A 21,806-nucleotide genomic window follows, 5' to 3' on the forward strand; every position below is an offset into this window, starting at 1 on the left:
AATGCAATCCGCACCATACCTAGGGTGGTCCCCGCACCCCTAGGGAAATCCACCCCCCCATCCCCACCCCCCACCCCATACTGAAAGCTGCTCACGACCAGCTCCATCGAGCCAGCAACTTCCTTGCTGGGTCCGCCTCCCAGCCGGCGGGCGCAGCGCTGCTCACGCGGAATCGAAAGAGCGGGTTTGATTGGCTGCCGGGCCGCGAAGGCAGCGGCTATTGGACGGCGGCGTCCGGGCGGAGGCGGGCGGCGATGGCAGCGTGGAGGTGAGCGGAAGCTCAGGCGCGGGCCGGGCGGGCGGCGGGCAGGAGGAGCCGGGGGCCGGGCGGGGCTGCCGGGGTGTGTTGTGGGAGGCGGGCGACGTACCGAAGGCCGGAAGGGAAGGGAGGGGATTCTGGAAAAAGGACGAGCATCTCCAGATGGCCCCAATCTGTTGTCATTTTTCCTGTCTCCCATTTTGCCCTGCTAGTATGGGGGTGGGGCGTGCCATTTTAGGGGCAGAAACTTAATTTTTGCAAACTTTTTTCAGTGGGGGGGGTCTTAAAAATACGTTTTCGGGTGTGAGGAATTAAAACCTGTTATTTCTGTGATCGGGCAGCATTTAGCTTCCTAAGAGAGTAGGCTTGGTGAAGCACATAAACTGCTTTGGGGGAACCCAAGAGTTTAAATGTTACCTTCTGAAGCTGTCAGGTAATGCTAAATAATAATAAAAATACATAATGTAAATGATATAACAGGCAAGTACTTGGTAATATGCTACTTGCCAAGCAAAACTGAATTGTATCAATTTAACCAATCCTTTTGAATTCCCAAGTCATGTTAAAACTTTATTTAGCACTCCTCATTTTGGGAATTGGAAATTTCAGCACACCCTTTTGTGTGCACTCAGGCAGTGGCTCATTCTACCCAGAGCCACCCACCCACAATTCCTCATCTGCAGCTATTTATTTCATGCTGAAGTTCACTGCACATTGAACTCCTTGGAATTTATTTATTGGGAAATGGGAACAAGGCTGCAAAAGCCATAACTTTTATTAGGCCAGCCAAAAAAGTATGCAGGCCTTCTGGGTTCTTAAGAGCTCTAATATTGGGTAAATGGTAAGCAGAACAATAACCTGAAGAAAGGAACTGGGATTTGAACATAACCACACTCCAGAAATCACCCCAAATCATATGCCTATATCTCCAGGAAGCCTCCATGTCCCGTATAAGTGGCTGTATGCCGATAATCGAGTTTAAAACCAATGTTGTGTGCAACTCACTGTAAAGTGTGATGCCCTCCTCTTGCCCTGCACGTGTTGAAAAGGAATGAGTTGACTAGCTGTGCTCCCTCACCCTGACAATAACCACTGGGCCACCCCAAATCATTTATTTTGAATCACATAAAGAAGCTGCTGCACACTGCTTCCCGTTCAAAATATCCACTTGCGCACAAGGCATTGTATTTACTTATTCAGGATTCATCTGCATTTCTGAACTGAGTAAGAAATTGGGAATTATAATGGAAAACCTAGGAATAATATTTAATTTTGTTCTTGTCCCTTACTCCCAATTTCTGACGGGCTTTGCAGGCTGAGCCCCGGTTAAAATGAAAGCAAATTAATAACTGTTTCACAACTGAATCTTGTTAAGGGGGGGGGGAAGAAACTATAGATAGTGCATTTGTAAACATGTTTACTTGGAAGTAGGACCCATTGATGCGGGACGTGGGTGGCGCTGTGGGTTAAACCACAGAGCCTAGGACTTGCCGATCAGAAGGTCAGCGGTTCGAATCCCCATGATGGGGTGAGCTCCTGTTGCTCGGTCCCTGCTCCTGCCAACCTAGCAGTTTGAAAGCACGTCAAAGTGCAAGTAGATAAATAGGTACCACTCTGGCGGGAAGATAAACGGTGTTTCCGTGCGCTGCTCTGGTTCGCCAGAAGCGGCTTAGTCATGCTGGCCACATGACCCGGAAAACTTTCTGCGGACAAACGCTGGCTCCCTCGGCCTATAGAGCGAGATGAGCGCCACAACCCCAGAGTCGGCCACGACTGGACCTAATGGTCAGGGGTCCCTTTACCTTTAACTATAGGACCCATTGAACCATGATAGGCATGTTTAGGACTACAGTCACAATTGGTTTTTTTCTATTATCATAGCTGAATTTCTATGAACAGTTACTTCTGCTTAACTGTATTCATTTAGCATTTGTATTCATGCACATAGCCCTGTGCCATGGTTAATAGTAGCAGGCGAAACTTAGAGCCTCATCAACCAAAAATCTTAAATATGCATGTCAGAGGCCGATTCCCAACCTTGTTCCTGAAGGAACTTCCTTCTGAAGCAATTATCCTGTAGGAGACCAGAACTAATTTGTGGGTTGCTAGTTGGAAATTACAGGCATACTTCAAAGCTGAGGCTTAATAAATGTGTTAAAGTAGCAAATGTTAAAAGTAATGAGATTGTTCTACAGGTTGTATTCAAGTATATATATATATAAACAACACTGTTACAAAGTGTTTAGTCAAGTGCTTGCTTGTCCTTTTAGGATTTTTGTTTATGGAGTTTAAGCATACTTACTTGAAATTAAATCTTACCAGTTCTAATATGACCTTTTTAGGTAAATAGTTGAGGTTTGATTGGTCTTGTGCATGTAATATTTGAAACTATTCTGTATCTTAATGCTATTTCTGCACTGGCGAAGTATTTGTGTTCTGTAAGTCCCGGTTTTCTTCCACCTGCAGAGAGATTGAATTCTAAAGATTATTTTATTTTTGTTTTGTTTTAGACATTTATATGCTGCTTAATTATTTGCATTTCTAAGCAGTGTGCATAAAAACAAGCCACAGAAAGTGGGATGATAAAACAACAACAATTCATAACAGAACAAAACATTACTTTAATATTCCCTCTGGAACAAGAAAGTCTTAATCATGTGCCTGAAGTTCAGCAGGGAGGGCGCGTGTCTAATCTCAGCTGGGAGTTCCACAAGCTTGCACCCACTACGCTGAATGCAAGATTAAGAACTATCCAGTGAGCGCTGTAAAATAAAATATAGATTTTATGGAAAACGTGTGGCTCGCTTGTTCCCGAGCTGAATTTAAGATTCACTTAGTAAAACTGGGTATTTATATTTTTCCCTTCTTTCTTTTCTCCCCTGAGCACAATGCGTGTGTGTTGGCTTGTGAGCAAAGATAGAGCCTGTCAGCGAATTAAACTGCCACATTTAGAAATGGTGATGCTAGGGCGTGGGCCCGAAACGGAGATAACAGACAAGAAGTGTTCCCGAAGACAAGGTAAAGTGGAGACAAGGTTGCAATCCTAAACATGCCAGGGATTTACTCCCGCTAAACTCGGTAGTCCTCACTCCTGAGTAAAAATGCTTAGGATTGATTTCTTTTGGTGTAGCGTCATAAGTTATTTGAAGCTAAATAGTTTGCAGGGGGTGCTGCTATAGGGCTAAAGGAGAGGCTAAAAGACCTTCTACTAAACTTCCTAGGGCTGCAGTCCTAACTCCCACTTGCAAAATGTTAAGACTTATTTCATAGTAGGCACAGTTAGGATTGTGCTGTTGTTAATACAGTCCTACCTTGGATCCCAAACGCCCTGGATGTTTTGGCTCCCGAATGCCGCAAACCTGGAAGTAAGTGTTTGTGAACGTTCTTTGGAACCTGAACGTCCGACAGGGCTTCCGCGGCTTCCGATTGGCTGCAGGAGCTTTCTGCGGCTTCCGATTGGCTGCAGGAGCTTCCTGCAGCCAATCCGAAGCCGCACTTTGGTTTCCGAACGTTTTGGAAGTGGAACGGACTTCTGGAACGGATTCCATTCGACTTCCAAGGTACAACTGCATTAGGAAGGTGACACAGCCCTCTGTTTGCCACATCAGAATGAGAAAACCAACATGGATCACCACAAGAAAGACTTTGAACACTCTAAAGAACTAACGCTAAGTAACATTGAAACCTCCAAAATTCTCTACAGTTCGCAGAACAAAATAGAAGCTCGGGAAGTTGCTTTATATAAAGACTAAGAGGCAGAGGTGCAGGACTTCCCCTTTCCACCAACTGCACCTGATTTGGCACACAGAGTTGGTGGAGAAGTCAATCCGTCACAGCAAGCTTGTTTGTAGAGTCGCAGTGCCAGGCCAACTGATAGAAATACGGTTCCTGTATGTGTCTTGCAGAAATAAAATATTAGCTGTGACTCCTGCAATGCAGGGGTTGGGCTAGACAACTCTTCCAACTGTGAAATTTTAGGAGTCAGACCATTAACCCATTTAGCTCAGTAATATCTACATAGACTAGCAGTGACTCCGGAATTTCACTGGTTTCTCCCAACCCTACGTGTAGACATTGGGGACTGAACCTAGGAAATGAGGTGCCAGAACTCATCTGTTGATAAAAGTGCCATGGGCAGAAAAACAAACAGACCCAAAAAGAGAAATGATGCCAATACTCTATACCAGTAAATAATGTCATAAAAATGCACTGCTTATAATACACCTGTTCTCTATAAGTTTAGATCCCCACCTGCACGTTGCAAAAAGTATTTCCTTTCTTGAACATCATATTAATTTATAGCCTGCAGTTGTCTGTCTTGCATTGGCTCTTCGCACAGGATGTGTTAGCAAAGCTGTGCTATAAAATGCAAGTAAGTCGAGAGAATGCTTGATCTGGTTGCCTTTGTTACAGAGCAGGAACTCACAACACAGTCCACCAGCTTTACTATCTGGATTGATATGGGAAGCAGCACACTGACATTTGCACTGAGAGGGTGGGCTGGAGCTGAAATCTGAAGTGTGTGTACGCTGACAAAGTTTGGAAAAGGCATTTCCCCAAAAAAAGGCTTAGCAAGAATGGGTGTTTTGCTGCAACAGGCACTAGACTATAAGGGCCATCCCCAGTAAATAGGGAGAGGCAGAGAGATTGATTGAATCCAGCGCCGCATGCCCAGAGTTCCATGTGTTACAGTGGTACTTCCACTTCTCCCTGTGCGCCCTTCAAAATCTCAAAGCAGGCAAATCTGCTCTGGAGGGTCCTTCAGTCCTCCGGAACAGATGTGAAACAGATGGAGTGAAAGGCTGGGCATCAGTAAAGTGTGATCGCACTTCGTGGAGTCATATACTCCTGAGCTTAATTTATTTTCCAGGCTAGTAGAGCAGGCCTTGATTTTCACGGCTCACGAATAAGTTGATGGACACCTGCCGCTTCCTTTCTAAATTTAGTAACATTAAATTAAGGTGTTTGCTCTTTGGGATCAACCTGTCCTCCATCCCCAGTCCTTTCTGGTTAGTATACCCTTCAGCATAAAATGTTGGGGCATGGGGGGGGAGGCCTAATGTCACTCTCTGTCACTTTTCTTTTCAGTACAGCTAAAAGCAGACTGCAACAAAGGGTATGTCCAGGTTAAACAGGTATGTCCTTTCCTTCGCACGCAGGAATGCTGAGAGCACTTTATGAAGCTTAAGTGGAAGGGCAGAAACGCTTGTGTCCCGTGGTTTGCGCCAGTTTCATCTGCTTTGAAAGCATAACTTCGCTTTGCACTCAGAAATCCAAAAGAGCTTTGGGCGGCGCTTTCAGAGGTCAAGGACTATCACTGTCCTCGCCAACCTATGTTTTTGGACTACAACTCCCATCATGCTGGCTGGGGCAGATGGGAGTTGTAGTCCAAAACATCTGGAGGGGGCACCAGGTGGACGAAGGTTGACCTAAGCATTATATGTAATGAGCCCATCACTGAGTACTTATTTCCCCCTTTTCTGTCCGTTCCCTCTTTTGCCACAACCCATCTTGATGCATTCTTTGGAAAAAGAAATGGAAGTGAAATGAATAATGCAAAGCTTGCAAATATAGGCTCATTTCCTGGATTTCCGTGGTACTGGAGATAGATGTGAGATATTTTCAGTTGCTACATATGGTCCTGCTAAGTGCAGGAAGGGCAGCGTATCTGCTGCTGATCAAAGACGTGGCGTTGTTTTCCTGTTTCCCCCCATGGAAGGTTTTGAATAAATGCAGCATTGCAGCGGCTGCGAGTGAATCAATTCAACCACCTTTTCCCAACAAAATGTAGTAAAATAAAAGGGTGGGGACACTTCCATTACTCATTGCCCTGTTTCGAAACAATTTTATGCCAGGTTTGGAACAGATTGAACATCTTCACTTGCATTCAACCCATGTCTTTTAAGTCCCACCTATTAGCTAAGTTATCTTTAGAAAACTCTGCTGCTTCCTCCTTCGGAAACTGGCCTCTTTGTCCGCTTAGACTTCTCTGCCATTCTCACAGCTGTGCCGGGTCATTACCGAGGCAACCATAGTGGCAAGCAGCCATATGGTACTTGACCTGAAGGAAGGAGACCTGGGCAAAATGGAAGCTGCTTCTTTCTGGCTACAGGAAAAGAGTGGACTGCGAGGGGCTGCTAGCAGAATTTTCTTTGTGTTTTGTTTGGGTCTGACTAAAGGTTGATGAGGCAATCTTTAGATGCTGCAGGGAGGGGCTTAGTTCTCTGACCAGGAGTTGACTTCAGTGAAGGAGGCAGAGCTTAAAATAAAGCCAAAGATGGACTGTTCTCCCCCCACCTCTCTTTTTTTTAAAAAATAGTTTTGTTATTTTGTAAAAGTTCATATAAAGTGTACAGCCTGCAGACACAGAATGCATGTGGCACATAACACGACTCAGTCAAGAGCAGATAAGGAAAAGAAAAGAAAAAGTACCCAGACTATTAGTCAGTTCCAACATAACCTTTCTACAATGGGAAATAATTTGGGTGGCCCATCTCTGCCTTGTTATTAACATAATAAATCAATTGAAACCAAATCTCATCAATGTGGTCCTTTTTTGGAGGCATCCCTAATCACCAGCAGTGATGAGGAAGTCGTTCTGAAAGAGCGATATTCCATACATTGCAAAACCAGGAACCTTGGGAAGGACATATCCCACCCCCACCCCCCTTTCGTCAATTGTGAGCCTCTTTATTACCTTGGGCTGCCTTTGGGTTTTATTGGCACTGAGATCCAGCAACGCTGTCTCCAGTTGAGTGGAAATAACCCACGTCACATGGAGGAAACATTTCACTATGTGCTAACGTTTCACTGACTTTATAGGTAACAAGAGTGCTTTACTGCTTTGCCCAACCAGTTTCTAAGACCTACCCTGCTTGGCGGAAGTGTATTTTATTCCGCTTCCTTTTCATATAGTGGCTTTCATCCAGAATTCATACCCGTCCGAGAGGAATAGCCAAAGTAAGCTGAATTTATCTGATTCCACCCCCCACCCCCCTTTGTTCCTTGTAAGAGGCTTACAGTACAATCCTATACAATCAACAGAGAAATAAGCCTCATTCCATGGGACTTACTCTCAGGTACATATGTATAGGACTGAAATCTTAGTCTAGACTCTAGACTGAAGTCGATAGAAGGAAGGTCGATGAAGGTCTATAGGCACCTATGCCGGCACCTATGCCCCACCCCCTGCAAAAGCCTCCCCAGAGGGCTGCCCTGTGAACAATAGGGTGGGACGCAGGGGGCTGCTGCGGGGAGGGGAGGGTTCCCAAAATTGGGAAGAGCATGCTCCACTTCATATTGTTCAGGAGGAGCCCCATTTCTTTCCATAGAGGCTTTGGGGGGGGGCAGGGGTTAGGCAGGTGAATGCATCAGGGAAGAGGGAACAGGCAAATTTATTTCCATGAACTGCTTTAAGTTAACATATCACAGGATCCAACGCAATATTCCTTTCTAAAGTTTCATACTGTTGTAGCGAATGTGTTGGATCGCCTACCACAAAGTAGACTTGTTCATCCCACTTGTGGTCTACTGCTAAAATGGCCAGGTTGTCAGTCGTTCGGGTGTGTAGGAAATACTACATGTCCTTCCATGGATGACGTATTTAGGGGTGTGAAAGTTCTGGTTCAGTTGCAAAACACCAATTCTGGCATTTTCTTTTGCTCCAAAGATAGGAGTCAACCCAACCAGCGTTGACCTAGTGGATATTGGCAAGGACCGGGAAATCAAACTGAAGCCAGGGCAAATTCTCCATATCGTCAACAATCTGTACCCGTACACCGTGCAATTCTCGGAGGAAATGGGGGCTTGTGGTGGTAAGGAGACGGTGGAGCCTAAAGCGGGGAAAAGAACACAGGATGAACTTGAGACTGGTGGCATGGAAAGCATGCCAGGCAAACTCGCAAAAATGGAGCAAATGGCCCCTCAAGCCTGCGATTCCAGCTACAGCAGTAGTTCTGTTTCTTCAGGTGGAAGCTCTGTCAACAAAAAGGTGAGCCAGGAAATATTAGTGGTAACTCCTGTTGTAGCACAAGTGGGTGGGTGAAGCTCTCCTTTCACTGCAGGACCTGAGCGGTAGGTGAGATAACATTAGGGCCTTATCTACATTACAGGCTTAAACTGGTGCAATGGTCATTTGCTGCTGTCTCCTTGGAGTTGCACTTCAATGAAGTGGAATTAAAGGCTTCTTGGCACCCTCACCCAAGCAGTTCCTATAAATCTCTGAGGGGAGCTATAACACTGAGACTGGTATAATAACCCTGTTGATGTGTCTGCAATGTAGATCTTAGTAGGGGCAAGGGCTGTGCAAGACCTTGATATTGGGGCTTGACTTTTGGGTTTGTGTGGTGGGTGTAGAACATTGAACAGTGCTGCCAGACCTCACAGTTTGTGGGTAATTGGTGTTCCCGACTAGATCAGGGATTGCCTGTCAGTCACACATTCAGATAGGGCGAGGTGTGTGTGTGTGTGTGTGTGTGTGTGTGTGTGTGTGTACCTGTAGTCTTCCAAATGATATATATTGGACTGTAGCCTCCATCACCCATGACCACTGGCTATCCTGCCTGGGACTGATGGGAGCTGGAGTCCAGCATTGTGTGGAGGGACGTAGGTTCCACACCCAGGGCCCTGCCATCGTGAAATGGGGGGAGACAGAACGCACCATCTGAGTTTCTGCTAATCTTCATCAAAGTACTGCTGCATTTTGGGCTATTTGCCTACTAGTGTTGCTCCCAGGAACGACCTGAGAGTTACAAATATGTTGGCATTCAGTGCTCTTTCAGAATGCAATCAGAACCACAAGTGTCTCCTACAGCTATTTTAGCTATGTGACTTGGCTCTTTTAGGCTGCAGTCTTAAGCATACTTAACTAGGAAGTGTGTCCCATTGAACGTTTCCAGACTTATTTTACCAGAGTTCCTGTGTTTTGTCCTATAGCCATGTTTGGAGTACTGGGCTCAAGGTCTGAAGGTCTCCATGCAAAACCCAGATATGCAGGTAAGGATCTCATTCCTAACTTGGGTCACCGTGGTGCCTGAGGATATATATGCTCCGCGATAGCAAAATCAGTGCAAGACCGTAGGACTTCTGTGTTTCTCTGCTAGGTCTACAAGGATGAAAAGGCTGTAGTGATAAAGGACAAGTATCCGAAAGCTCGCTATCACTGGTTAGTGTTGCCGTGGGAATCCATCTCTACCTTGAGCAAAGTAACTCAGGAGCACCTCGAACTTCTGGAGCACATGCATGGCCTTGGAGAGAAGGTCATCCAGCAGTGCCCTGAAAAAGACCGCTTGCACTTCAGACTGGGCTACCATGCCATTCCCAGCATGAGGTAATCCATAATTGTGTTCGGAACTGGGTTGTGCCCTGTTGGTTCAGGGCGAAAGCCGATTGTCATGGACTGGCTGGATTCAGAGAAGTGGGAGGAACTACTTGGAGAACCTCCAATGGAAGAAGACTCAGAACCAGGGGATTGGTGGTGGGATGACAAGGAGTGGTCAGAGGGAGAAGAGAGAGCAGACTGGGAGGAGGAGGTGTCGGAAGCTGAAGAGGTAACAGGGTTTAGTGAGCAGGAAGAGGCTGTGCCAGAAAGCAGCCCAGAAGCAGAGGCTGGAGAGGGGTGGAGCTAAGAGGCAGAGATAAGGCAGACAGCTGAAGAAGCCAGGGGGTCTCCCCCTCCTGCTGTGACCAGCTCCTCTCCTTCCTGGTCTCTCAGTACTAGGAGAGGTATGAAGAGAGGAGAGCAAAGAGAGACTTGGGAAAGACCCAGGGCAGCAGGAGATTTAGGCAACTATGGTAAGGTTACCAGATTTTTTTCAATGAATCTGGGGACACTTTTCAACTTCCTGCTAAATGGATGGATTTTGTCAGGGGACTGATTTGCAAATCCGGGGACTGTCCCCGGGAAACGGGGACGTCTGGTAACCTTAAACTATGGGAAAGTGGGGACCTTCAGTCCCCACAACTGCCTCATAGGGGCAAGATCTACTGGGACGAGTTGCTGGGCTCATTAGGCCTGGCTTACTGAGTTGGCCTGGCTTTCCTTGAATAAAGAGTTAACTTCCCTGATGCCGTGTGAGTTATTGCTGACCCGCCCCTGCCACCCATCTGGTCCAGCATGCTGGTCTCACAGGGGCCGACTAGATGCCTTTGGGAAGCCTGAAAGCAGGACAGGAACGAAAGAGCGCTCTTTCATGCTGCCTAGCAGCTTGTATTCACTGGGGGTAGTACACAGCCATGAACACCAGGGCTCCCCAGGCACAGACCCTGGAGACAACTGTGGGTGGAGTTCAGCATAGTGAAGCCTGCAAGCGATGAACAAGGTCCACCTCACAAGGTGACTTCTCCATCTTCTCCCCCTGCGAGTCTCCCAGGGTTTCCCCCAACCCTCAAGAGCAGATTTAGAGGGCGCAAGGGGGGAGGTAAAGGAGGGGGGAATCCCATGGCAAGTGGACTTTGTTCCTCGCACCCAGCAACTTAGTTAAATCCCATTCTGTAAATTTAATTCTGGCAACTGGCAGGTGCCCAGCACGCTCTGCCGGGTGCCCCCTGGAGAGAATGCCTGCCTCCCCTGTGGACGCTTGTTCCCTCCTGCAGATTTGGTGCATAACAGAGGGGTTGGGTAGCACATGGCTGGTTTCTTACTTTGTCCCACACGTGTCCACAGTAAGGAAGCAGCAAACGACGAAAAAGAATGGTTGGCTCCGGCAACACGCCAGAGTTTGTCAGCCCTTGAGAGCGCTTGTGCCAAAGCTGTGTTTGGGCCACTGCTGCTATTTTGGATCCAGCACGTTCCACGAGTTTACAGGCCAGATTTAGCCCACTCGCGGCTTCTCTATTTCTCTTCTAAATTTGTGAAGTGGGAGTAGAAGTGACTTTATTTCAGAAGGCCGCAGTGACAACATACAGCATAATTAAAGTATGCTTGCCATAAGGCATTCTGCACATTACGGCAAGCTCTAAAAGTGCTTAATTGTAATCATTAGGTCTGTTGGCCAATTAAGGATTTGTTTATTTTTCAGTTGAGAAGTAATCTTGTTTTATAACCAGATTAACTTGTTTGTTAATTGGCTAAATCAGTTTGTGGAATACCAAAACCTCAGTTTATAGGTGCTTTTTGAAATATGTAAGTATGAGATGCTGTAAACAAATTTCCTACCTTTTGTTAAAAGGAAAGGCCATCTTTAATAATTTGTTCATTACCTGTTACAGCAACATATAACACACATCCTTGTTGTGTTGTTTTCTCAGCCAGCTGCATCTTCATGTCATCAGCCAAGATTTTGATTCCACGTGCTTCAAAACCAAGAAGCACTGGAACTCTTTTACAACAGACTACTTCATAGACTCCAAAGGTAAAAAAAACAACACAACCTGAGCCATCTCTTCTAAAATTACTCTTTATTTGTGAGTATCTGTTTATTTGTCTGTCTTGTTTTCTCCAGGAAAACTTGCCATCTTTCACATGCAGATTAAGCAGGTGGGAGGGTGTCTGATCTTTTCCATCTTGGGAGCAGGATAAAAAAGGCATGTAATAAGTAGTGTAGCTTAGTGAGGGTGCTGAGAATTAGCTGTTAAAAATCAGTCAGTGCCCCAAGTAACCCACCCCAGATTTGCAGGCTACACCTGGGAGAGGAAACTATTATTAAACCTCCTTTGGGGTGTAGAGATTCCCCTAGGAATTATTCTGTCACCCCCTGGCTGTGAAACAGGATGCCGGAACTTTCCACCATTGTTTTCCAATATAAGACACACTGGCATCTTGGATATAAAAGGTAAAGGTACCCCTGCCCGTACGGGCCAGTCTTGACAGACTCTAGGGTTGTGTGCCCATCTCACTCAAGAGGCCGGGGGCCAGCGCTGTCCGGAGACACTTCCGGGTCACGTGGCCAGCATGACATCGCTGCTCTGGCAAGCCAGAGCCGCACACAGAAACGCCGTTTACCTTCCCGCTAGTAAGCGGTCCCTATTTATCTACTTGCACCCGGGAGTGCTTTCGAACTGCTAGGTTGGCAGGCGCTGGGACTGAGCAGCGGGAGCGCACCTCGCCGCGGGGATTCGAACCGCCGACCTTTCGATCGGCAAGCCCTAGGCGCTGAGGCTTTTACCCACAGCGCCACCCGCGTCCCCAATGTATACAGCTTAGTTTCCTGTAAATGAGAGTTGCTATAATAACATGGAGCCAGGAGAGGGAGGGACTGTTCTAATGCAGAGATCTCAGTCGCTAGAGGCTGAGCCACCTAGTCTCAAAGTTAATATGCCAGTTGCAACGGATTCACTCCCCTGGTTTTGCTTTCCCCCCAATCCACCTCCACTGCTGCTGAGAATTCCGCTGTGTCTTTGCATCAGATGTTGGCCAGATCATGGCAGCTTACCCCATCCTCAGAGGTTTCCTTTTGTGTCTCTGCATGAATTAGTGCTCTGGTCACCCACCTCCTTCCAATGGAGAGTGATTCATATCCTTTCACGTGCCAAAAGCAAACATGTTCAGGTCTGAGGTTTAGAATGCTGTGTTCCTCCAATTTTACTTCAAGGGCAAAATGTGTCTTCCCAGTATCATGTTTGGGAAGCGATGCATGAGAATGCAATGGGACTGGCAACAGATATACAGTGGTGCCCTGCAAGACGAATGCCTCGCAAGACGGGAAACCCGCTAGACGAAAGGGTTTTCCGTTTTTGAGTTGCTTCGCAAGACGAATTTCCCTATGGGCTTGCTAGTCTTGCGATTTTTTTTTCGCTCCCCCCCCCTTTTTCTAAGCCGCTAATAGCCTTATAGCAGCTAAGCCGCTAAGCCTTTAATAGCCGCTAAGCCGCTAAACCGCTAATAGCGCTAAGCCGCTAAGCCGCTAATAGGGTTGCTTCGCAAGACGAAAAAACCGCTAGACGAAGAGAATCGCGGAACGGATTCTTTTCGTCTTGCGAGGCACCACTGTATTTAGACAGATAGTGATGTAAACAAAATCTGCTCCTTTTCCCTTATGGGGTATCCAAGAGCACTTATAGAGTCCTTAAGTGGGTTCCCTATCGGTCGGAGAAAATAACAGAGGCCAACCAGAGAATATTGGGAAGCAATGCAGCTAGTAAGCCTGATCTTTATTAAACTGTTGCAACACGGTCGTCACTCACCATATGCAGGAGGGAGGAGGAACCCAGAACAATGACATGCAAGCCCTTATCTAGACTTTTGAAATTGCCCACCCTGTAGTTCAAGACCACCCCCAAAACAACATTCATACATCACAGAATGAGGCGGTCTACAACAGAAATCCTGTTTGTCAGGATACCTGATAATGGTCACTGATTGCTTACTTGGGCAGTCTGGCCATTCTTTTGTGATGGTAAATAATTTAATTCCTGAATCCAGGTCACAGGCTCACCCTATTCACACACAAAGATGCCCTAAAGACAGGTAAGCAAAAGACAATGGAGAGGTTTTCCCATTTCCTTCCTCCTTGCAGAGAAACGTTTGAGGTCAATTTCGGAGAGTCAAAATGGTTTCAGGATTGTTCTCCTGTAGTATTTCAGACACCTGGTTTACATACTTATGCATGTGGTTTGCCTTGTAAATTTATGAACATTTAATTTATATATTTGAGACCTTAAATTCTTATAACAATCAAGCAGCTGTTTCCACCAGCAGAATGTCATAAGAGGGAATCAATTCCCTCCCATGCACAAAGGGAGCAGAGCTAAGTGTTGGCACGCGTTTCCTAACTTTAACAAAACAGATGTGGCCGAACCTGTAATCTCAAATAAAACATGTCTGTCTCTCCTCTCCCCCACCCCAATTTCCAGATCTGATTGCGATGGTGAAGAAGAAAGGGAGAGTAACTGTAGACAAGGACGTTGCCAAACTCTTGAACCTGCCTCTGAAGTGTCACGTGTGCAAACGGCAGCAACCCAATATCCCCCAGTTAAAAGAGCACCTGAAGGAACATTGGCCAAAATAAGATGAAGAACTGCTCTTCTGATCCGCTTTCTACGTTTTACTGATTGTTGGGTTAACCGGATCCCAAAGTTGACATGCTCATTTTAATTTAAAGTCCATACCAAGTTGCTTATTAAAATGCCCACAAAGGCGCAACTATTTAGAATGGCCGGGTCTGCTTTAGCGTGACAGATTGTGGAGCGGCCTGGGGGTGGTTTGTGATGTCTCTGGTAGCACATGGTGTTCTTGGGTAGGTGGAACCAAAAGGAGTAGCCTCAAACCCTTTCTAAAGGGCATTTATCTTTTGGAGCGGGTGGGGCTGGATGGAAATCAAACTGGGTTTTATCTTGTGACCAAAATCTTTTCCCCTTCAGTAGGGCTGGGTGATAATCTGGTTTTCGACATCGGGATATATCACCATCTAAACATCGCGATATATCAGTAGATCACCATGTCTGAAAAAAGGATGGAGCTGTGTAGAGACACTGGCTGGCTTCATGATTTTCCCTGCATTGTGATTTTTGGCGGCGCCTGCTCTTGTGATTCAATGCTCACTGCATGAGGCAGAGCGGAGTTAACGAACTGCAGGAATCAAGAGAAGCATTGGCTGGCTTCACAGTTTCCCCCACATAGTGATTTTTTGCATAGCGCACACAAACACATCGTGATTCACAATATACTGTATTGCCGGGTCAAAAATTATGAAACCGATATCACAATACGGATTTCAAACTGGTTTTGAGAAATTAGCAGTAGATCACCAAGGGGTTGACTCCTAATTATCTAACAACTAAAAATAATTTCACCCAGCCTGCAAAATTAGGTGGCTAACAAAATGCTTGGTGAGGGGAGTAGATTTTTGTATGGAAGAACTTACAAACTGGCTTCTAGTACCATCTCAGGTTCCTGGACTCAGCATGTTCCATTCCTGAATTATTAGTGTATTTCCATCCATCTTGGACACACTTATGCCCTTGGCTCTGTTTAGTGGACCTCGGGGTTCTAGTGTGACATGGGGGAACCAAGTAGATCCTGTAAGCCTGAACCCCTGTTAAAGGCCATGTTGGTAACCTGAAAGGGCCTGATAAGGCCATTGGGTCTTTTTTCCAATATCCCTGTTATCCTAGAAGAGACCAAGATCCTTAAAGACGGGGTTAACTGAGTATTCTGAGGTATACAGTTTCACATTGTATTCCTAAGGCTATTCCACAGATGTTAGCTGTAAGCCAGAACACTTAATAACTAATATACCAGACCTTTGCTTACTTTCATACTGAACCATCGACAAGGCGTATCTACAACATGCCCAATAAATCACAAATCAAATAAGAGTACCAGCAATTGTTAATTTCTTTTGGCAAACCCCAAACCGATCTTAATTCTGCCAGGAGCTCGTCCTACACTTGAGTAGGACCCTGGTAGAGACACATGCCTGACTGGCATGTTCTCTCCCTCCTAGTCGTTCGTTCGGGAGCTTCAAAAGCTTTCTTCTGCCCGAACATCACAGCGACCGATGCCAACCGACACCGGCACACTTAGGGATCCGCAGAGTCTTCGCAGTTGCGTGACAGACTTCAGCAACTCAGCATTTTGGCTAATCTACTTTATTTACATATAAACACACACGGAGCACTGCAACATGGCTCCCTCTCTCTCTAGCATCAGACAGCAAAGAGAAAGAACAAAGGACAATAGTCCCACTTCACAGAACACAGTAACACAAACATCCTGTCTTCGTCACTTCCCACTCCGTGGAGTCAAAACATACACCGTCATGTGATAGACAAAAATCCCATGACTGCAATCATGGAGCAGGAATTCTAACAAATTCCTCCAGTGCGGACGCATATTATGACCATTTCCTGCTTGCGTCTGCAACGTGGATGATGTCATAATGCACAATGCCAGTGTCATCAAGGTTCTGAAGGTTCTGAAACCCACTGTGGGCTTCGCCGCTTGTTTGAAATGGAGCCCAGCACCTAGAGAATGGGCGTAAATGAGAAACGAGACAGAAAATGTCTAGCCGAGGAAGTGCAAGTTCTGGTTCCGTGCCGTTGAAGAGGGGGCCGCTTATGAGGCCTGGTTCAGCCAGAGCTAGAGATGAAGGGGAGGCAACTCCAAGGATGGTGGTGAAGGAGACCAGAGCTGTCGTCGTAGACATTGGCACTGGCTCCTGCAAGTGTGGGTTTGCTGGGGAACTCAAGCCAAGCCATGTGGTCTCCTCGACTGTGGGCAAGCATATCCAAGAGACGGCAAAAACGGGAGACAATAGGAAAGAGACTTTTGTCGGCCGAGAACTTAGAGATGCAGGAATACCCCTGAAGCTTGTGAACCCTTTGAGACATGGGATCATAGTGGACTGGGATACTGTTCAAGACATGTGGGAATATCTTTTCCTGAAGGAGATGAAGATTCGGCCCGAGGAGCATGCGGTCCTAGTATCTGATCCGCCCCTGAGCCCTACCACCAACAGAGAAAAATACGCAGAAATGCTCTTTGAGAGCTTTTGCACTCCTGCCATGCACATCGCTTACCAATCTAGATTGTCCATGTATTCCTATGGCAAGACGTCGGGTCTCGTCGTAGAGAGCGGTCACGGTGTTTCCTACGTGGTCCCCATTTATGAAGGCTACACCATGCCAAGCATTACTGAAAGGGTCGACTACGCTGGGTCTGATGTCACACAACACCTCATGAAGTTATTAAATGACTCCGTGAACTTGTTCACAGAGAAAGACTGGCCCATTCTGGAAGATATCAAAGAGAACCACTGCTTCACTTCCGTGGACTTCCAACAGGAGTCAACGGCACCTTCCAGGAAATACGAGATGGAATATGAGCTTCCTGACGGGCAAACCATCATCATCGGCAAAGAGAGATTCCTGTGCTCCGAAATACTCTTCAAGCCGTCCTTGATCAACTCGCAGCAGCTGGGGCTGCCTCTCCTCACCATGACTTCCCTCAATAAGTGCGATGTCACGCTCAAAAAGAACCTGATGGGCAACATCTTGTTGTGTGGGGGCTGTACAATGCTTAAGGGCTTTGCTGACCGCTTCCAGAGAGAGCTGATTAAAATGTGCCCAAATGACAACCCCATTTCATCAGCTGCCACTGAGAGGAAAACGTCTGTGTGGACCGGAGGCTCCATCTTGGCCTCCCTTAAGGCTTTCCAGCAGCTCTGGGTTTATAGGAAAGAATATGAAGAACGAGGTCCTTTTTACATCTACAGGAAATGTTTCTGAGCTCCCACCACTGATTAAACTCTTACACACACACACACACACACACACCTCAAGCTAGATGCAGAGAGGCTAAAGAAGTCTCACACCCGCTTTTCGGTTAGTACCCATCAAAGGTTACTTGATCTGTGAGCACTAATGGACTGCTTACTTTCCATTCTCCCTGTATTAAAAGCCCATAGTAAACACTGCAGTTATAACAAAGTGGTTTTCCATTTCTTGACACAAAGCGGCACAGCAAATTTGCACATAGGTAAGGCCTTCCTGCTGGATCCAGTCGTGAGTTATGTCACGTTCTCAGGAAGCAAGTGTAGCATCCGGCTGGATTTCTGTCTTATAGAAGAAACGGAAAACTGGAATTATTTTTGCCTTGCGTTCCAAACGGTAATGGAGTTGAACATGAAACCACTGCCTGCTAGGCCAACATCTTTCAAATATTTTTGCTTGGGAAAAGGGACGAGCCTTTTCACTTATAAAATGTGTTAAGTGTGAATTAGTCAAAAGTTGTGTTCCTTTCAGGGATGCCTTACTCCTTTTCTAGCTCAAGAATAGCAGTGCAGAGCGAAACAAACAAAAGTTTAAAGTTGCTATATCAATATAGCATTTACACACGCACACAATCAGGCATAATCCAGCACTGCAATCCTATACACACACTTAGGTAAAGGTAAAGGGATTCCTGACCATTAGGTCCAATCGTGGCTGACTCTGGGGTTGCGGCGCTCATCTCGCTTTATTGGCCGAGGGAGCCGGCGTACAGCTTCCGGGTCATGTGGCCAGCATGACTAAGCCGCTTCTGGCGAACCAGAGCAGCGCATGGAAACGCCGTTTACCTTCCCGCCAGAGCAATACCTATTTATCTACTTGCACTGGTGTGCTTTCGAACTGCTAGGTTGGCAGGAGCAGGGATCGAGCAATGGGAGCTCACCCCGTCGTGGGGATTTGAACCACTGACCTTCTGATCGGCAAGCCCTAGGCTCAGTGATTTAGACCACAGCGCCACCCGCACACACTTACCTGGGAGTAAATGCCATTGAACTAAATGGAATTTGGTTCTGAGTAGGCATGCACAGAATTTATGTTGCGAAAAGCCCTACTCTTAACTAAAAACTTGAGGCATACTTTGCTCTTTTCAGTAAGATATTTTTCTTTTTATTGCGGGCAGAGAGAATTATCCGCCTTCAGAGAAGTCCCTCTAATAATTCTGCCCCCCGCCTCATGTTTTGATTTCATTGAATTACCATAATGGCCTGAATATAAGCCACAGCTTTAAAATTAGAGGGGGGGGGGGAGGAAAAAAATACCTGAATATAAGCCGCTCCATTCCTCACTGCTCCTGGCTGCATACTGGTTGGGGGAGCCGCGCCGCGTTGCGGCAGCCCTTCCCCTTCCACGCTCTCTCCTTTCCTGGCCTTAGGGGAGAGGACAGGGGACAATGTGTGGGGCAGGCGCCACTTCACCACACTCCTGGCACTGTTTGCCCTGCGCTCCTGACTGCATACCGTAAGGTCACGAATATAAGCCTCACTTTAACTTTTCACGGTTGGAATTTGGGGGGGGGGGGAATGTGGCTTATATACAGGCCAATACAGTGGTGTCCCGCAAGACGAATGCCTCAGAAGACGGAAAACCTGCTAGATGAAAGGGTTTTCCATTTTTGAGCTGCTTCGCAAGACGAATTTCCCTATGGGCTTGCTTCATAAGACGTCTTGAGAGTGTTGCGATTTTTTCACTTTCCCCCCCTTTTTCTAAGCCGCTAATAGCCTTGTAGCCGCTAAGCCGCTAAGCCTTTAATAGCCGCTAAGCCGCTAAACCGCTAATAGCGCTAATGCGCTAATCCGCTAATAGGGTTGCTTCGCAAGACGAAAAAACCGCTAGACGAAGAGACTCGCGGAACGGATTATTTTTGTCTTGCGAGGCACCACTGTACGGTATATGTTTTTCATTTATTACAGACCTGGAGACAAGGACTACCTGCAGGCACCAATCAAAACAGGTGTCCCCAGGTGTAGTCAGAGGGAACATAATGCAGCCACTTTGCTGAAGTTACGCCAGCCTGGATCTAGGCAGTGCCTGGATGAGAGAGCACAAGGGAATCCTATGAATGCCACCTGGAGTACTGTGAAGGCAATATAAAAATATTAGTATTATTTTTAAATTTAAAAAAAACCACACAAATAAATACATAGTGTAAGATTTTAGTTTTGCTACTAGAAAACGTCTTTCCATAAAAGGATTACGTGCGCCATTGATTCATCAGCTTTTCCATGGAAATCCCCCCCCCTCCAAAATGCAGGTACTAAAGTTTGTTCACAAAGAACAGAGGAACCAAAAGATATAGAGACCCAGAATGGGAAAAGGTGACAATGAAACTTTATTAGCCCCTCTTTCTCCTTGATTTTGAGAAAAAGGGGCAGCTCCTATAAATATTTTGTCAAAACATGGTATTTCAAGGTTAGCGTATGAAAATCCACCATCAGATACTCAATTGATACAGCTGTGGTGTGGTTGTACCAGGAGTGCTGTGCTCTTGGGGGAATTACAAAGCGCATTTGGTTCAGTGGGTGCTTCACTTTTGCTATGCAGGGTAACTGATGTCCGTATTTGAGTTTGAGTTGGGTGTCCTTAAAAGACACAGAGAAGTCGCCATTCAGCCTAGAAAACCACGATGCAACTAAGGCGCAGTTCTGCTTTCAAGTTTTAAAAGATCGTTCTGTGATACCCACTGCCAAAAAAGGGACCAAAGAGCAAAAAAATGTTGTTTTGAGCCAACAATTTTAAATAAACAGATGTTGCCTGCTTGTTTTGCAGAGGCTTTTGTGTTTGGTTGTCCAGGTAATCCATCTGAACTCAGCAGGAGGAGAAAAGGGGGAAGGAAGGAAGGCCATAATTCAGAGCTATGTAACAAGGTTGGTGAGCACTGACTTTGGCCTGCCAATCCCTTATCACTTCAGGATACATGATCAGCTGCAAGATCTGGAGAAGGCACATATTTCAGAATCTGAAGACACAGAAATACAGGCGCTCAGTCCATCTAACAGCTTCAGGGTCTGGATTATTGGAGAAGGTTCAGTTTCCACTGGATGCTTTTGTTGAGTTTGGGAGGTATAAAGAATTCAGGATCTGGGAGAGAGGGGGGAAACAAAAGACAATACTAATAATTATTGACAAAAATAAGCAGGCAAGCAAATGCATTTTGCATGTAGTATGGGGAATGCAGAAAGTGAAAGGAGATGCAAATGCCAAAACCTCACAATAGCTTTTTTTTTTAAAAGGGGGGGGGGGAGAGAGAGAAGGAACTTTGTGAGCATGAAAGTCATTCCTACAATTCCACCTGCTATTGGACACATACTTAAAATGAATCAATGAAGAGTATAAAAATCTGGCATTCCCGTTTTTAATCTCATTGCTTTGTGATCAGCACAGATGGTTTCTGGAACTTTACTGAATGGTATGCCTCATGGTAACCATATTTAATCAAGATTAATCACCAAAAAACTCTGTGTAGTTTACATATGATCAAATATTCATTACAAATACCAATAAAACCAAGCATTCTAGATAATGAAATTACATGGTATGAATTGTTTTATTTACTTATTAGGATCTTTATAGAAACAGAACGTAATATGAGTCACAAATCAGTAGGGGATCGGCTCCGGAACCAGTTTTGAATGCTAGGAGCCAACTCAGGAATATATGAAGAAATAAAGAATAGTGCCTCTGAGCATGTGTAGAGTATGTTCCCTCAGCTTTCAAAATCAGAAGCAGCTTCCTCCCCACCCTTTGGGATTAGAGGATTTCCAGTCAAACAAGTTTTCACCTATATGTATACAGAAATTAAATGCTGAATTCAATCACAGTAACAATTGATTTGTGTAGCATATAATTTCTCTCACCCACCTTGTGCTGCTGGAGCCATTGTCTTTTGCTGATTGTAGGCCGCGCTTATGCTATTGGCAGTTGAATTGGGACCCAGGATCTAAAATTGCAATGATTGGAAAGTGGAGCAATTAGTCTGTGGCTCACTAAACATGCAATGCTAAGCCCAGCCACGGTTTAGTGTGCCCTACTGCTGCCATGCTACCCAGGGCTAAGCTGTGGTTTTGCTCTACATTACAGTGGTGCCCCGCAAGACGAATGCCTCGCAAGACGAAAAACCCTAGACGAAAGGGTTTTCCGTTTTGGAGGCGCTTCGCAAGACGAATTTCCCTATGGGCTTGCTTCGCAAGACGAAAACGTCTTGCAAGTCTCGCCATTCCCCCCCCCGCTCCCCCCCCCTTTTTCAAAGCCGCTAAGCCGTTAATAGCCTTTTAACAGCTTAGCCGCTAAGCCTTTAATAGCCGCTAAGCCGCTAAATCGCTAATAGCGCTAATCCTCTTAG

At 46.0% G+C, this 21,806-nt stretch overlaps 3 protein-coding genes across 7 annotated transcripts in view; 2 read left to right on the top strand and 1 right to left on the bottom strand.

Annotated features, from left to right (window-relative positions):
• Positions 1-161: 161 nt before the first annotated feature.
• APTX (aprataxin) lies at positions 162-14,349 on the top strand. Of its 4 annotated transcripts, none has more exons than XM_028712337.2 (8): positions 162-268; positions 3,144-3,277; positions 5,348-5,394; positions 7,929-8,249; positions 9,194-9,253; positions 9,361-9,587; positions 11,507-11,610; positions 14,051-14,349. In XM_028712337.2, the coding sequence occupies exons 1-8, from the start codon at positions 255-257 to the stop codon at positions 14,203-14,205; spliced, it is 1,062 nt and encodes a 353-aa protein (XP_028568170.2). In that variant the 5' UTR covers positions 162-254; the 3' UTR covers positions 14,206-14,349. The 4 variants fall into 4 exon arrangements, with proteins under 4 accessions (XP_028568170.2, XP_077777666.1, XP_077777664.1 ...); XM_077921538.1 differs by lacking the exon at positions 162-268 and adding an exon at positions 374-692; XM_077921539.1 differs by lacking the exon at positions 162-268 and adding an exon at positions 721-1,483.
• Positions 14,350-16,139: 1,790 nt separating this feature from the next.
• Positions 16,140-19,170, top strand: ACTL7A (actin like 7A). Its single transcript, XM_028713101.2, has one exon. The coding sequence runs from the start codon at positions 16,199-16,201 to the stop codon at positions 17,423-17,425; it is 1,227 nt and encodes a 408-aa protein (XP_028568934.2). The 5' UTR covers positions 16,140-16,198; the 3' UTR covers positions 17,426-19,170.
• A 608-nt stretch (positions 19,171-19,778) lies between these two features.
• ELP1 (elongator acetyltransferase complex subunit 1) overlaps positions 19,779-21,806 on the bottom strand; it is a 48,795-nt gene continuing 46,767 nt past the window's right edge. For both annotated transcript variants that reach the window (XR_013391169.1, XM_028712194.2), the window contains 2 exons: positions 21,326-21,404; positions 19,779-20,545 (listed from right to left, as the gene is read on the bottom strand). Coding sequence is in view for 1 of the 2 variants with exons in the window: in XM_028712194.2 (XP_028568027.2) it covers positions 20,478-20,545; positions 21,326-21,404 (147 nt within the window). In the remaining variant the exon portion in view is untranslated. The remainder of the gene's footprint in view (positions 20,546-21,325; positions 21,405-21,806) is intronic.

Source organism: Podarcis muralis, chromosome 17 (genome assembly GCF_964188315.1).
Source record: "Podarcis muralis chromosome 17, rPodMur119.hap1.1, whole genome shotgun sequence".
Lineage (NCBI taxonomy): Eukaryota > Metazoa > Chordata > Lepidosauria > Squamata > Lacertidae > Podarcis > Podarcis muralis.

Excerpts from the sequence above, each read along its gene's own strand:
- APTX (XM_077921538.1), top strand. The coding sequence starts at position 670 with ATGTTACCTTCTGAAGCTGTCAG. Across the intron at positions 5,395-7,928 it reads GGTATGTCCAGGTTAAACAG|ATAGGAGTCAACCCAACCAG; the intron begins GTATGTCCTTTC and ends TTTGCTCCAAAG. Across the intron at positions 9,588-11,506 it reads CATGCCATTCCCAGCATGAG|CCAGCTGCATCTTCATGTCA; the intron begins GTAATCCATAAT and ends TTGTTTTCTCAG.
- ACTL7A (XM_028713101.2), top strand. The coding sequence starts at position 16,199 with ATGTCTAGCCGAGGAAGTGCAAGTTCTGGTTCCGTGCCGTTGAAGAGG.